Source organism: Cebus imitator, unplaced genomic scaffold (assembly GCF_001604975.1).
Source record: "Cebus imitator isolate Cc_AM_T3 unplaced genomic scaffold, Cebus_imitator-1.0 Scaffold510, whole genome shotgun sequence".
NCBI classification, from domain to species: Eukaryota; Metazoa; Chordata; class Mammalia; order Primates; family Cebidae; genus Cebus; species Cebus imitator.
In genome coordinates this window covers 943,572-955,759 of record NW_016107825.1, presented here as the reverse complement: position 1 = coordinate 955,759, position 12,188 = coordinate 943,572, and the positions used below count along the sequence as shown (strand labels likewise).

At 40.0% G+C, this 12,188-nt stretch overlaps 1 protein-coding gene across 4 annotated transcripts in view; it reads right to left on the bottom strand.

Moving 5' to 3' along the window:
* The window catches only part of GLI3 (GLI family zinc finger 3), a 286,664-nt gene that overhangs the window by 79,888 nt on the left and 194,588 nt on the right, over window positions 1–12,188 (bottom strand). For all 4 annotated transcript variants that reach the window (XM_017513998.2, XM_017514000.2, XM_037733278.1 and 1 more), the window contains 2 exons: window positions 11,856–12,002; window positions 6,836–7,037 (listed from right to left, as the gene is read on the bottom strand). In XM_017513998.2, the coding sequence (XP_017369487.1) occupies window positions 6,836–7,037; window positions 11,856–12,002 (349 nt within the window). The remainder of the gene's footprint in view (window positions 1–6,835; window positions 7,038–11,855; window positions 12,003–12,188) is intronic.

Genomic DNA, 12,188 nt, shown 5'->3' with positions numbered 1-12,188 from the left:
GCTCATGAAACCAATACTGGAAGTCAAGTCAGGCAACTCCTGTTTTAAGGAGTTGAGATAACACTGAGATAACATGGTACCAAAATGTGGGAAACTGACTTTAAGAAAAGAGGGGAGACAGACACATTCAAACCGAAGCCAAACATCCTGGCTACTTTGTGACTGTTGCACTAAGAGGTCATCCTCATTCTGGTTACAGCTGTGGCATTTGCTGCACAATAGCTGCCATTTGAAGAACCATTTTTTTTTTCCAGTTTTGCAGAGAATGGGCCAACAGCTATCATTACTTGTATATGTGCAGGGATACACATGCACGCATGTGCTTCTATTTGAGAAGGGAAAAAAATAAAGCTTCCAGGCTGGGCGCAGTGTCTTAGGCTTATAATCCCAGCACTTTGGGAGAACAAGGTGGGTGGATCACGAGGTCAAGAGATGGAAACCATCCTTGCCAACATGGTGAAACCCTGTCTCTACTAAAAATACAAAAAAATTAGCTGGGTGTGGTGGCTCACGCCTGTAGTTCCAGCTGCTTGGGAGGCTGAGGCAGGAGAACTGCTTGAACCTGGGAGGCGGAGGTTGCAATGAGCTGAGATAGCGCCACTGCACTCCAGCCTGGCAACAGAGCAAGACTTTGTCACAGAAAATAAATAAATAAATAAGAATAAAGCTTCCACTTCCATCTATAAAAGTTCCCGGGGCAAGTTTATTTATTGGAAACACAGCCCAGCCTCAGAAGTAAAGAGTACACGAATAAAGGCCCACAGACTCTTACGTGTCTCAACATTTACATTTGGGCATATGCTGACTAATGCTTTGGAGAAAAATACATTAGGCTTTACATTATGAAAGTGATCTAAAAAGCTGAAAAGCTACTTGCCATTAAGCAGCCAAATAGGTATGACCTCCATCAACGTGAACAGTGGTAACACACTCTCACATGAGATCCGGCTCGTCAGGCATGTTAGACGTGGTTAAAAAAACCGTATGTTAATTTATGCATAATCAGTCTCCTCAAAACATCATCAGGTATTATTATTTCTATTATAAATAGCATTTCCCACCAATCCTTTTCACCATGCTTCTCATTTGAGGACTTCTAAGAGAGAAAACAGTGTGTTTGGTAAACAGAAAGAGGACACTCAGACCCACCAGGTGGAAAACATGGTTCTGTCATGTGAGTAACTGAATGCCTTTGACTCAGCCTGCTAACCTCTCTGAATATCAGTTTCCTCATCTGTAAAATTAAACAGCCTTGTGGAGGCCTCCAGGGAAGACCCTCAGACCTCTGGTCTTCTAGATCTAAGCCTCTAGATCTTAGGCCCTTCCTATTTCCCTTAGATCTCTGGTCCAAGATGCTGTGGTGGAACCTGACCCCTGCCTGTGTCACCAGCCTTGTGCCTTGGCTAACCCGTGTTTAGCTGTCATCTGCTGACGGTTACTCCAATGCCCTACTCCTCCCACCTAAGGGCCTTCATCTGCTCGGCCTTCTTCTTACAAAGTTGTACAAAGCTTTCCAGGGTGGCTTGTCATCGTCCTATAAGTCACTGGCCAGTCCTGTGAATTAGGCCCTTGGTGCTATTCTTTCTTAACATTGAGTCACTTCCTTTACAGCACTGATGAGAACCCTTACAAGCTCCTTTGTTCATTCATTCATTCCTGTGTTCATTCATCTGTATATGCTTAGAGGCTTTTCCCTTCCCTAAGTTCTATGAAGGTTGGTGTTGTGTTTCTCTCAGGCATTTGTGTAGCTCCCATTCCCCCAGTACAGTGACTAACATAAAACTCAGCTAAATATTTGGAGAATTAATAATTATTAAATGAAATACTATGTAAAACAACTGCATCAGGTAATGATAATTACTTTTAAGGAAGTAAATGAGAGCTATCGTTTTAATGTAGTATTAATTATTTTACTGAAAATGGGGGAAGGGAATGTCATCTCCTAATTTTTAGAAGACGGAATGAGAATTTTAAAGACATCGGTAATTTGGCATTGTCTTCATCTGTTCTTCAGCATGTTTCTCAACTCATTGGTGTGTTATTTCTTGAACCTAAACAAGGTGTTTACAAAGCACAGAGCCAAGGAGCTATGGAGGCCGAGCTGACTCCTACCCTGCCTCAGGCAGCATCAGTGGACCTGCCAGATGCACCGTTACTCCAGGGTCCTAGTGTCGGAGAGGGCTAATGACACACAAAACAGAAAGCACAACTTGCCTTCTGGTCATCAGGCTAAGCTCATCAGTGTTGGCAGCAGAAAAACCCTGAACAGTCTTGTGAAGCTGGCAATCTTGTGGCACTCAGTGGGGTGATGTGCAACATGGGAATGTCATTTTCACTGAGATCTCTTCCCTGGTCACACCAGACTTAAAACTACTAAGAATATAAAACTACTTTCAATGTAGCCATTCAATAGAAAGTGAGAGTGATACCCAATGGGTTAGAAATGAGTGAGGTACTCATTTCTTCATACCATTTACATTTGCTGGAAGATGACAGAAGATGGGGGTCACTTAAAACACCTTCTCTTCCAGTGGTGGCTCAATTTCCTGAGCGAGAAGGTTTTAGCAAAGGTAATCTGTTTTAATCTACTGTGATTCATTGGCTATTTACAACATTAGTCTTAACTATGTAGAGTTGGGGGGTTACTGGCTGTATTTGATAAATATAAATTATCTAGTCTTAGATGGGAGTCTTCTGGGTGATTGAGAACACGCAACTTCTTGAAACAAAGAATGTTTTATAACATACTTTGCAGTGTGCATGGAGTTATTTTTGAAAGCTATTTTAATTATGAGATTTAAAAAGACTTGTCATGTATGTCTAGACAATGCATTTTTAAAAATCTGACATAACCAAGTACTTTTATAATATGCCAATGGGCTTTTGTGAATTAATATTAATTTACACGATATTTTTATAGTACTCTGGATTATTAAGTAAATATATAAACACAAAAGCCACACACAAACTTAAGATAGGCATTTGCTTTTTTAATCGTTTATTTTGTATCCATCCCTCTGTCTCTGTTTCTACCAATCTACAGCCAGTTAATAACATAACACTCATATAGATTGCAACTTTCAGAAAACCAGAATTATTTATCTACCATGTAGAAACTTACTTTAATAAGATGATGATGAGAATCCTAATTACTCTTGGGAGAGCTCCTTAATTTATTCACTCAATAACTATTTACTGAATGGTGTCAATTTGAGAGAATGCAGGTGTCACAGGGGTGGGGACAAGAGGCACACAGACGTTTGCTCTTTGGTGCTTCTGTTCTATTGGAAAGAAATGAATAGCAGACTACTAAAGGAGAAAGCAAATATGGAAATGTCAAATAGTGGTAAATGCTATAACAGGCATCTTTGAGAACAGCATTTGCACTAGGGCATAGATGTGAAGGAGACAGCAATAGCATTTCTTAGATACTGAATGAGTATCTTTAAACATTTAATAACATGTTTAGAAATGTAAACATAATTACTGATGCACTGCCAATACCAACAGCAAATTAGGTATCAGAAAACATGTAAGTGTGAAAGTCAAGTGTGTTTAACAAGCAGGAAACTGGAGTGCTAGTGCTGATGCCCAGCAGGCACGGAACTTTGCTAACTTCATCTTGCAAAGACCCACTGGGCTTAGGTGTAAAACAAGAGTAAGGCCAGGCGCGGTGGCTCATGCCTGTAATCCTAGCACTTTGGGAGGCCCAGATGGGTGGATCGCCTGAGGTCAGGAGTTCGAGAACACCCTGGTCAACATGGGGAAACCCTGTCTCTACTAAAAATACAAAAATTAGCTGGGCGTGGTGGCGAGCCCCTATAATCCCAGCTACTCGAGAGGCTGAGATAGGAGAATCACCTGAACCCGGCGGCTGGGGCGGGTTGCAGTGAACCAAGATCATGCCACTTGGGAAAAAGAGTAAAACTCTGTCTTAAAAAAAAAAAAAAAGAAAAGAAAAAGAAAACAGAATAGCACCACTTGCTTTGCCGAAGAGCTGTGATGTGAGAATGGTGAGTGAGCCTGAGCCTTGCACCTGCCCTGTGACTTAGCAGGTCGCAGAGACTAAATGGACCTGAAGTCCACTTTCTCTCTCATACCTTTCACTATTGAGAAAGCTAGCTACCTTTCCCAGATGTCTCCTTGTTTCCTTTCCTTGCCCTGTCCTACTGGTGCTACCCCTAATTGATTATTGCTGAAATCAGTTTCTGATATCACAAAATGAAACATAGAGGCAGTGTAAGCAAGGCACTAGCATTCCTTTGGCTAAAGAACTGGCAAGTGGTGCCAATGATAACAATGATTATCATCATTAGATGGGAAGCTGATCTCATCTTGGGTAGTCTGCATTACCTGCTATGTGTGAGAAAAGACACACAGTATTGTCCTAAAATATAGCAAATGTGTACTAAAGGGGGAGAGATTGTACTGGGACAAGAATGATGCAATCGAAAGTCTCAAGGCAAAAAAAATTGAGGACACAATGGGCCCATTTTCTTTCACCTAACTGTAGCAGCCTCCAAGGACCTGACTCGTCTTTAAGTGAATCTCTTCTTCCATCTCTAATGATATAAAGAGGGATGATATAGCTCCTTGGAGACAAGGTGCGCAGTGATGATTTCAAGTCAGCAGATTGACAGTCTCGTAAGTACTGACACTAGCTTACCTGGGTGAAGACGAGGACACCAGGAAGTCTGTAAGGACTAAGGACAGGATGCTGGGGCAAGAATAAATAAAGATAGCATCATGGCCATTTCTGTACCATATTATAATCTATGTCCTTTAGATGCTGTAAAAAGTCGAGAGCTGGGCAGAGAGCAAGAGGCAGGAAAAAGTATAGAAGCAAGAGAAATGAATGTTCAGAAGTGATTTTGTGTGTTGTTTTTGTGAATATCACTGTATGCCACATCTCTGCTACTTGGATGCTATGACTTCTAGTCATGCCATATAACAATTGCATAATTGCAGTAAAATGGTCTCCAGTCCATGTTAGTCCATGACCTGGGAATATATGCCAGGAGTGCAGGTACAGGCAGGCCAGGGTTCTGAGACTGGCATGCTTCCATGGGGCCAGACTGGGATGGAGAACAGGGTAGCACAGACAGGTGTGTGGTGCCTCTTCTCCTGGGTGAACCATCCCGGCTCAGCTCCCCCCGAAACTTCACCTCAGGTAGGAATCTCATCCTGCCATTGCAGATCCACACCAGCTTTAGTAAAATGTGCCTTCTTCTTATACAGGGAGTGTCTTATGTATAGTTCCCAAATGTAAAGACTAAACTTCAAAGAGCTGAGGGGTAAGTTAGGTTTGCATAGCTGGTTGGTGGCAAAGCTGGAATCTGACCATAGACATATTCAACTCTAATGCTTATATTTGTGACTGCAGTGGTTAATCTAGAAAATGCCCCAGGAGCCCTCCCTGTGCACGGACTGCTCTCATGTGAGCACGGTTGCTTGCAGCTCTCCATGTTTCCACACTTAAGTGACCACATGAAAAGAACAAAGAAAAGCAGCGGAAAATGACATCATTTAAAATTAGGATTTACCACATTTAAATATTAACTTGCCTACAATATTGGTGATAATTGAACAAGAAAAAAAACTGTAATGGAGAACATTAGGGAAAGACAAGGGTATTCATTATTTTTAATAAATGTGGGTATTTTGCTACTGCAAACAGTTCTTTTTCTGAACTGATGAGATTTCCCTAACATGTATATCTACCATGAAAGACCCAACAATGAACAAATAAATCTACTGCCCATTCATAGAAGCAAACAAAACCTCACTTATTAAAACCAAGGCTAGTGAAAACATTTGTTAGTATGTACTTTTCAAGCAAGGAATTATTCACAGTTAACAAAACCATAATTCAAAAAGATTGCTACTAACTGAATCCTTAAATTATTAGCAAAAAATTTAGGGAAAATGAGAGCCAAAGTTTATAAAAGGATTGCTAAATTAATTGATCAGAGTACTAATTCTATGTCTCAAATAACCATTTATGAGCTGGCTTAGTTCAAACAATAAATGATCAGCTAACTCACCTAAAATTTGTATGCTAACTTACTTGTATTTCTTACTTATTGACATCAGTCCAAGTTGATCATTAGTAGTGAGAAATATTTTATGTTAATCATGTTTACAAGAGTCTGTGCTTGTAAGAACAAATGTGACGTACTTCATGCAAGGAAGTGTCAAAACACTTTCCATCAAGCAAGGAACTATCCATGGTTAACAAAGGTATATAGACAAAACAGGGATCTTTCCTATTAACCTAAAAATACTTAGAAAAACAAAGAAATTTTCTTTTGCCAGATTCCCTCTGATAACTACACTTTCCAAGTCATCCGCACTTATTTTTCATCAGAAAAAAGCCCTGCTATTCCTCTCTCCCTCCCAATGGACTCTTTTCTCTAAAGAGTTGTAGGACAAGACTTCTGCCATGACTGGTCTTTTTATTTTGTTCATGTTGTAATGTCATACAACCAGGTATGAAGTCAGTTTTTCTCTAGAGAACATTATTAGAAGGAAAAGGCTGTATAAAAAGATTTGCCATACTCACTGTCTCTACGAAGTGGATTTCACCATAACTGAATAACTGCTATTTCCATATATGGGCTATTGACTAACGTCTGCAAATAGAAAATAATCTGAGGCCCAATAACTGGTTTTGCAATTCATTGTGATACCTGACCTGTCTCTTGCTATACGCCCAGCATCATGTGGTTTTACTCTTCCTCCTAGGCAGTCGGTACTGAAAATGCATCACTACAGGTGCAGACAAGGGCTGACATTACATTTAAAAAACACATAATGGATTCAGGAAAATACATACCTGATTGCACTTGCAGATAAGTGACCATAGGAGCCACTTGCTGAAGAGCTGCTACGGGAATTATTGAGAATCGTGACCAAGGAGTTGGGAGACGTCCTTATCATGGTCTGAAGGTCAAAGCTGTGATCGGACAGTGGTGATATGGACAGTGTACGTTTTCGGCTCGGCCTGGCTGACAGCCTGGGGCTGGGGAATCTGGTGCCTGTTATATAAACAAAACAGAACCTAATTACCTGCAGTTGGACTCTATACCGGTTATTTATTGCCACTCACCTACGTGGAAGAAGTGAAGGATAAGAAGCTGGCAACTTGTGGTGACAAGAACCTCTCCTCCCCCATGTGATCTACTAGCTACAATTGAGGAAATTAGGGAGAAATATTTATCTTCCAGGGGTTTACCTCGGGGGAGCTCTGTTTATTAATGTGCAAGCAAAATGATAAATTGCTAAACAAAAGGGAGAGACTTTTATGTGTTATCCCTTTCATTTCTGGTGATTTATGCATCTGACGGCTGCTTAGATATTCCCATCATTAATTCACCACAAGCGACAAAGACAGTGATTCCCACACTTGCAACACACCACCCTCACCACCCCAACACACACCATTTTAAGTCATGAGCCAAAGGAAAAAAATGAATTAAAGTATCCTAAGATTAAAAATTCAGCTCAGTTATGCTCTCAGTGCCCAGTGATTTCGAGAGTTAGCTGCTCCATGGTATACTTAAATCATTACTAAAACAACTTCTAAATAATTACCCTGAATTAGTGGTTCTCAGGTGAGAGAGATTTTGCCCCCCAAGGGACATCTGACAACATCTGGAGATATTCTGGTTTTCAGGACTCAGGGGTGCTATTGGAATTTAGAGCGTAGAATCTAAGGATGCTACAGAACATCCTATAATGTAGCAGGGTCATTCTCCCCCACAATAAAGAATTATCTGGCCCAAATATCGCCGAGGTTGAGGACTTCTGCCCTACATTCCCCATCATCTAAGAGGATAAATCCCAAGAAACATTTAAAAGCTGGGGATGTTGCTTGTTTACAGATTTTCCAAGGTGGAGGAGAAACCCTTGTGAGCATGATAATGAGGTACAATGAGCCAATAGGGCATTTTAACTCTTCTCTGGACCTTGTTTCTCCAGTCAGACCCAATAAGGGGTAACATATTTATTCAAATTTTTAACCTTCAAGAGGATTCCAATGATGAAGTCTTAATCTGGAGTCCAACTCTGGAGGTGAGTAACTCAAACTTAAACACATCCCAACTTAATAAAATGGTTTCTTCCCAAAGAGTTCAAAATTAAATGCCAATTTGCATTCAAATTTGGTAGATATTAGAGATCTGAATTTCAAGACAAAGAGATGAATGTGGCCCACAAGTCCATTTGCCTTTTTGAAGGTCACGGTTACCTTACAGAGTCATGAAACTAAAGTTTAATAAAAGAATACAGCATAATCCCACCAGGTAAGAGGCAAACCAAATACGATTAGTTTTAAGTAAAATGAAGGGTTTCTAACATCTCACGGAATGAGTACACCAGTTTATAGGAACATGGCAATTTTACAGTACCCAGAAAAACTGCAGTACTAGGTAATCTTTCTTAATTAAATAGATGTCCAGGCTCTTGGTCTCCAGAAAATTCTTTGGGAGTATTTTTTTCAACAGATATGGTTCTTGACAGAAGATAACAATCCAACATGCTTAGAGATAATTCAATAAAACGGGACAGACGAATATGAAAGACTTTATTCTCAATACTACAGAAATAAGGAAAAAAAATCCACAAGCTGAAATTTAGTAAGTTAGCACCACCCATGCATAAAACTTAAAAACCAACTTGAACGATGAATGTGGTACCTACTCAAATTTTTCTTTCAGGCACATCTAAAATGAATTCCTTCATTTAGAACAGCCTGATTTAGAGAATGTTAGTACAAAACAGCAATCCCAACGATGTGCATATTTTTAGGCATTTAAATCAGCATCTTACGTTTACAATGGCATCTGCCTCAAACTTTCACACCACTCCTTCACATTTACTCACCATGAGAGGCTAATTCCATCATGGAAGTTTTTCAGTGAAGAAATACATGTCATTTCCAAGTAACTCCAAGGACAAGCCAGATTTATTGTCAACTTCCATATAATCCTGGACAAAAACTGTCCTTCTCAATGGTACTCAGTGATCATTGGCAGCTAGAAGTTGACAGCATATGCTAGACATCCTGTTATCCATCCTGATACATCCCTAGAAAATCTCTAACTTTTTACATCACTAACTAATTGTGATGCAAAGAAGCCCATTTGATGCTCTCAAACACCAAGAGCCTTAGATCCTCCTCACAACCTCTAAAGAGGGTGAAGGGTCTCTCAAGACCCTTTCACCCCTTCCATGAAACCCTTTGGCTTGCTTTCAGCCTGGTCTGGAATCTTTCCTCTCTGCGTTTTTCCTTCCATGACTGACTCTTATTTGTTTCCACCAATATAAACAGTGTGGTCTTCAGGGGCCCTCATCTCTAGAATATTCCTTATAGGGAGTACTTCCTCTCATTCCATTTAGGGTCACTCCAACCCCTAAGAGGTAGAATTGGAGCCATAAACAGACGAGTTTATCCTAACAAGCTACGTATAAACACTCTGCCCTACATCTTGCTGAAACCCAGATATGCCCACTAATTAAGAGGCAGGTGCTCACTGAACCCAGTTTACTGAGGGTTGTGCTAATTAAGTCCTAAGTATCTGTAACATGGGATCAGAGTGACCAGACAGATCCCAGGTTTCGATCTACCACTGCAGATGGACATCCACTATAGAAATTGAGGATTAGTGTTTCACTTCCTTGTATGGTCAAAGTTTCTGGGTAATCTTCTTATATTCTAACTAAATAACTATTAATAAGTGCTACTTCAATTGCTTTAGAGGAAAAGAATATAATGCCTTAAGAACTTTCCAGTCCTTTAATATGTTCTTCCCAACTCCTTAATAACCAAGCAAAAGAAGAGAAACTCAGCATTTGGGGATAGTGATTTGGGATACTCTGTTGAAGGGAGTTGCTAAAGACAAGGTAAGCATTTTCAAAATAGCCAAAAGAGAAGGAGCCCAGTTCTTCACTGATCATACAGCTTCCTTCTTAAATATAAGCCAGAGCAGTCTTATTGTTCTAACACAGATATCTCCGATCTGGCTTTTTGTTAATTGTTTTGCTTCTCTATTCTAATAAGAAATTCTGACAAAGAAAAAGGAGGTTTATTTTTAAGTGATGAATGATAGGACATCTAAATTCCTACTTAATGACAATCAATTTACCATATACTCAGGCAAATTAAAATTCCTTTAATTAGTTTTTACAAAGTAAAAGGGTAGCTTCATCCTTTATTTAGATAAAAACCGCCACTGCCTGACTAAACACATTCTCATCAAATAGGGAAAGAAATGTAGGCTGACCTTCCAAGGATTCTCTCTTATTTTAATTCTTTATTTGCAGATTTTAAATAACTGATTTGCATAATAACGCAACTTTTTTTCAACAATCGCTAATTGAAATGTGGTGATGATGAATATGAAATGTAAGCTCTCTATGTTACAAAGCCAAACAACAAAACCCCTGCAGAAGATGTAACACATTTCTTTTACTTTCCATGTGGTAACAAGCTTCCTGGTGGACACCAACACACTCTTGTGTTCCGATGAAACACACAAAAGTAGTTGTGGGTGGTGAGCAGACTGAGGCTGTAGATTTTTTAACCCTGTGTGAAACAATCACCTTCATTCTATTTCAAGCCTCAGGACTGAATAACTGGAGTTGACATAGGCTCACCCTCTGTCACAGAAGAATCCAAAGAGATTGTAGAAGGAAAAGCCTAAGTGAATCGCTGCTACAAGGAAAAACAAACAAGACTCCAAGAAAATGCCCTACTCAAAGTCATATTGTTCTCCTATTCAAAGGTAGTGGCTTTTGCTGTTGTATGAGTTGGATACACTTCATGCTTTAGGTTCACTTCAGAGCGCCCTGCAAACAGATGTGTCCTTAAGGATCTGAAGAGATGAGAGCTCTAGAATGCTCTGACAAGAGGTAATTATAGGCTTCTTTGTCTATGCGTCTACATAAGTAACCCACAGAAATCACTACACACTTAAGGGACCCCAAAATAAGTGACACAACATGCATCGAGGAATCTCATCTTATTCCATCGCTAGGTACTAAAAGTAGCCCCTTCCGATTTGGAAAAAAGTTTTAGTTTTTTCCAAATAAGCTATTTGGTAACTATCGATAACTATTCTGATCCTCTCATATATTCAGCAGCTACAAAAGGTCTTAGTGAAATATAATTGTTTAATGTAAAGAAAACATATGGGTCAAACGAAATCATTTAAGGCAAAAAGGTAAAACCAAAATAGGTATTTTTTAAAATTATTTTTTAAAGCATAAAATCCATGAAACCAAGGAATGAGAGGGTGAAGTCCATCCATATATCAAATCCTTTCCCTTATTTTGTTATCAAGATAATGACAGCAGGAAAAAAGTTTTTTGGTTAGGGGAGACAGTGTCTCTCTCTGTCACCTAGGCTGGAGTGCAATGGCATGACCATGGTTCACTGCAGCATCGACCTCTTGGGCTCAAGTGATCCTTCTGCCTCAGCCTCCTGAGTAGCAGGGACTACAGGTACATGCCACTACACCCAGCTAGTTTTTAATTTTTTGTAGAGATGAATCTCACTGTGTCACATGGGCTGGTATTTTTTGACCAGTTAATATTTGTATATCACTGTCAATTACAATTGTCTGCATCTGCCAGTTCACTGGTATCCTTGAGCTAAACAAGGAGTTCCAGGATGTCCAAATCTGTGGAAGCTTCCAGAAAACCAAGGGAATCAGAGCACCAAATGGTGGTGGTTCCACTTTCTCCTCCAGATTGAAAAGTTACACAATCGCCTAATCTTTGTATCTTCCTCTCTGTTTTATAAAGTATAGCCTTTCTCATTTCCCAAGACTCCAGAAAACAGCCCCGTCACTTACTATCCATAGCATGAAGATATTCCATGTGGATGGCCCCTGTGCCGGCAGTGGCAGCTGAGGGAATAATGTCTGCATAGGGGCTGCGCTGGCCAGTTAGCAGGGCCATCTGATGATAGTACTCTGCTGGGCTGACTCCTGCATGGGGAGCTAGGAGGAGACAAGAAATGTATGGTTACTAGTGAAAGAAGGTCAACTAAAAGTTTCTCTTGAGGCATCTCAGAGTCCATCACACACCCCACATCAGCAATTCCTTTTACGGCTTATTAGAGTAAAGCTCCTTTAACTCAAATTGTGCTCTTACGTCTATTAGACATCTTTTATTTGAACATAAAA